Raw genomic sequence first — 3,928 nt, 5'->3', positions numbered from 1 at the left:
ATCTCTCCCCCAAGATCGTGAGAACAACTGCAATACCATAAGACAACAAATGGATTTGACTCAAAATTCCCAAACCGTAGTTGCAATTGGACTCTTTTGTGTGATCATCACCACGCTTTGCTTCTTCTTCCTTTTCCATCGCTCCAAAGCTTCTCAAGCGAGAAGAAGAGAACCCCCTATGGTTGACGGTGCATGGCCTTTACTCGGTCACCTCCCATTACTGAGCGGTTCCAAAGCAACCCACCATCTCTTCGGTTCCATCGCTGACAAGTACGGACCCATTTTCGCCATTAAAATCGGTCACGCCCGAGTACTAGTCATCAACAACTCAGAAACCGCAAAAGAGTGTTTCACCACAAACGATTTGGCCGTCTCATATCGTCCCAATCTCGTTGCCGTTGAAACCATGACATACAACCACGCCATGTTTGGGTTCGCACCTTACGGTCCCTACTGGCGCGAGATTCGGAAAATCGTCACTCTAGGGTTCCTTTCAAATTACCAAATTGACCTTCTCAGTCATGTCCGCGTCTCTGAAGTGCAGACATCGATTAAAGAGCTCTTCAATGTTTGGACGCGGAAGAAGGACAGTTCTGACTTTTCACAAGTGGAATTGAAGCAGTGGTTCCATGAGTTAGCTTTCAATACGGCTCTCAGAATCGTAGCTGGGAATCGGTATTTTGGGGAAACTGCTGTGGTTAACGAGGAAGAAGCACAGAGATGTTTGAAAGCGTTAAGGGAATTCATGAGGCTGATTGGAACGTTCACTGTTGGAGATGCTGTTCCTTTTTTGAGGTGGTTTGATTTTGGAGGCGTTGAGAAAGCCATGAAAGAGAATGTGAAGCAATTGGATGGTGTGGTGAGTGGGTGGATACAAGAGCATCGGCAGAATAGGGTTACAGGTAAAAGAAATAATGAAGGTGATATGGATTTCATAGATGTCATGCTTTCTTTGATTGATGGAACAACAATTCAAGGGTTTGATTCTGATACCATCATCAAAGCAACAACAATGGTATGTGCTTCCTTACAAAAAAAAATAAGTGTTGATGACTTTTATGTAATTTTCTAATCGATGCTTTATCTGAGACTTAAGAAACTAATCAATATAGGGTTACAATGTTAGAGACCCACGTTGGTAATAGAAGGAATAAAAGTCGAGGAAGGGACAAAATTGTAATTAACTAACTTGGGAGTTCTGAGAGGGACAGTAGTCAATATGCTGGCAATAGGTTGGAATAAATAACAAAGGAAAATTTTTAAGTGTACATATAAATTGATATTTCAGTAATTTTTAATAGTTAATTTTAATTATAAAAAATATATCTAATATATATAATTAAAATTAACGATTAAAAATAATTAAAACATTAATATATTAATATATTTAAAAAATTTTCAATAACAAAATATATTTTTAGTTAAAGAATCATTTTGATAGAATTGCAAATAAAAATAAGACTATGTTTAAAGAAAAAAGATTAAGATTAATAGGAAGAAAGAGAAACTAAAAGATAGAGATTAAATAAAATTATATTTTATTTAATGTAAAATATATCGAATTAAGTTATGTTTTAATATTATATTTAGTTTAAAATAAATATAAAAATTAAAAGATAAATTTAAAATTTTAAAAATTAAATAAAAATATTTTTAAAAAAATATTATTAAAATTTCAATTTATATCACAAAAATTTTAATTTTGTATCATTATTTTTTAAAAATACTAAAAAATTAAAATTTTGTGTCTAGCAATTAAAATTTTAGTTATAATTTCTTGCTATTAAATACAATATTGAATTCCAAAATCTTAATCACTATAAATAAAAGGAAAAAGTATGAGGAGTCAATAGAATACTTGTACAATGTGTACAATTGAGGTTTATGGAGTATTAGAGATATAATCATTAGTGTTACCTTTTTTTATCAGTTGAAGCTTTTGGGATGAGTGGTATCATGACATGTTATTAATTGTTAGATCTAAAAAGTCAAAAGTTCGATTTTTGGTGAACCCCAAAATCAGTTTAATCTTTTGGGAAGATGTTTATTATCCCTAGTAGACTAGTAGTCAGATGGTTATTCTAGATAATATGAAAGATGTTCATTTTGTAACTCAATAATCTATTATACACATTGTACAAATAGTCCATTGTCTCCCTAGCGGGATCCAAACAAAAGCTACCTAAAATTTCTAATGTTGGACGTTATTCATACATAATTTGTTGAGACTCCGATCCTCCTACTCTACCTAGGTAGTATCAGGTTTAACGTACGTATTTGAACTATGATTCATACATGGTAATGGTGATTAGTTTGTCAATACGGTGACTTTCTGATACAAAATTAAAAAAAAAAAAAAAGCACAAAGATACATACAGAAAGAAAGAAAATAAGAATAACATGTTTTATGAAAAAATTTTAATGGTCGTTACGATAGAATTACTGTATCCTATGTATGGTATGAATATTATGGGAGTAGTCGTTGTCAATGTGCTATACATGTAAAACAATATATTTTTTCTACACTTTATTATACACAAATAAATATTTTTAGACTTATATTTTGTATACTTATATAAGATTTATCACTTTTCATCATCATTATGAAATAGAACATAAGTTATAATTTAAATAAAATCCTATTTCATTTTGTTACGTTGTAACGAAATTTGATCAACCTATTATGTTACCTTTTATAAATGAACTTGTAGGCATTAATTTTGGGAGCAACCGACACTAGCAGTGTTACTAATATATGGGCAATATGTTTGTTACTGAACAATCCTCATATCTTGGAAAAACTAAGAGAAGAAATGGACATTCATGTTGGAAAAGAAAGGTGCATAAACGAGTCAGACATAAACAAGTTGGTGTACCTTCAAGCTGTGGTTAAGGAGACACTAAGGTTGTATCCACCTTCTCCTCTCTCAGGAATCCGTGAATTTAGAGAAGATTGCACCCTTGGTGGCTACCATGTGAGGAAGGGAACTCGACTACTAACAAATGTTTGGAAGATCCAAGTAGACCCAAGCATTTGGGAAGATCCATTGGAGTTCAAGCCAGAGAGGTTCCTCACTAGTCATAAGGATGTTGATGCAAAAGGGAACCATTTTGAGTATATACCTTTTGGGAGTGGTAGAAGGATATGTCCTGGAATATCATTTGGCCTGCGAAGTGCACATTTGACTCTAGCAAGCTTTCTTCACTCTTTTGAAATCTCAAAAATATCGAATGATCCTGTTGATATGACTTCAGTGGTTGAGATAACCAACATCAAAGTTACTCCATTGAAGGTTCTTATCAAACCGCGTTTACCTCCCAATCTTTATTATAAAGCCATGTGATGTATGCTATCTTAGTTAGTTAAATAATGCAAAAGATCCTTGAATAATCTTTAGGGCCTTCGTCATTTTACTTATTTTATCATGTTTGAATAAAAATGAGCATATCTCAAAAACAATATATAGGTACGTAATAATGTTCATTTTTATTTTATGTTGTTTTATATAAATCATAGGATGCCATGCAAAATTACCAACTTTCTAGCTAGTTTATTATTTTCGATATATTATAAGTCATAAATATCTCTCTACTCCATTAAGTGTGAAATTAAAAGTAGTGATAGTTTAGGGTATTACCCACAAACTAAGGATAAAGAGCATGGTAGAATTCTCAAAACTTCAATGATCAATCTTCTATGATCTCAAACACGATACCAAACAAGGTGTACAGGTTCACTTTTTTTTGTTGGCGGCCCTTATTTCCAATTAACTAACATCTTTCCAAAAGCTTAAACTAATTTTGGGTTCATTAAGGATCGAATTCTTGACTTTTCGGATCTAGCACTCTAATAACATGACATGATACCACTCATCCCAAAAGCTTCATCTGATGAAAAAATGTAACACTAATGGTTATATCTCTAATA

General features: G+C 32.5%; 1 protein-coding gene across 1 annotated transcript; it reads left to right on the top strand.

Annotated features, from left to right (window-relative positions):
• Positions 1-3,389, top strand: LOC107494902 (cytochrome P450 82A4-like). Its single transcript, XM_016115942.3, has 2 exons — positions 1-1,015; positions 2,712-3,389. Exons 1-2 carry the CDS (start codon positions 50-52, stop codon positions 3,342-3,344), a joined length of 1,599 nt encoding a protein of 532 aa, XP_015971428.1. The 5' UTR covers positions 1-49; the 3' UTR covers positions 3,345-3,389.
• The last annotated feature ends 539 nt before the right edge of the window (positions 3,390-3,928 follow it).

This window comes from Arachis duranensis, chromosome 6 (assembly GCF_000817695.3).
Source record: "Arachis duranensis cultivar V14167 chromosome 6, aradu.V14167.gnm2.J7QH, whole genome shotgun sequence".
Classification (NCBI taxonomy): Eukaryota; Viridiplantae; Streptophyta; class Magnoliopsida; order Fabales; family Fabaceae; genus Arachis; species Arachis duranensis.
Note: the sequence above shows the minus strand (reverse complement) of the source record. Positions and strands in the feature narration are given on the sequence as shown.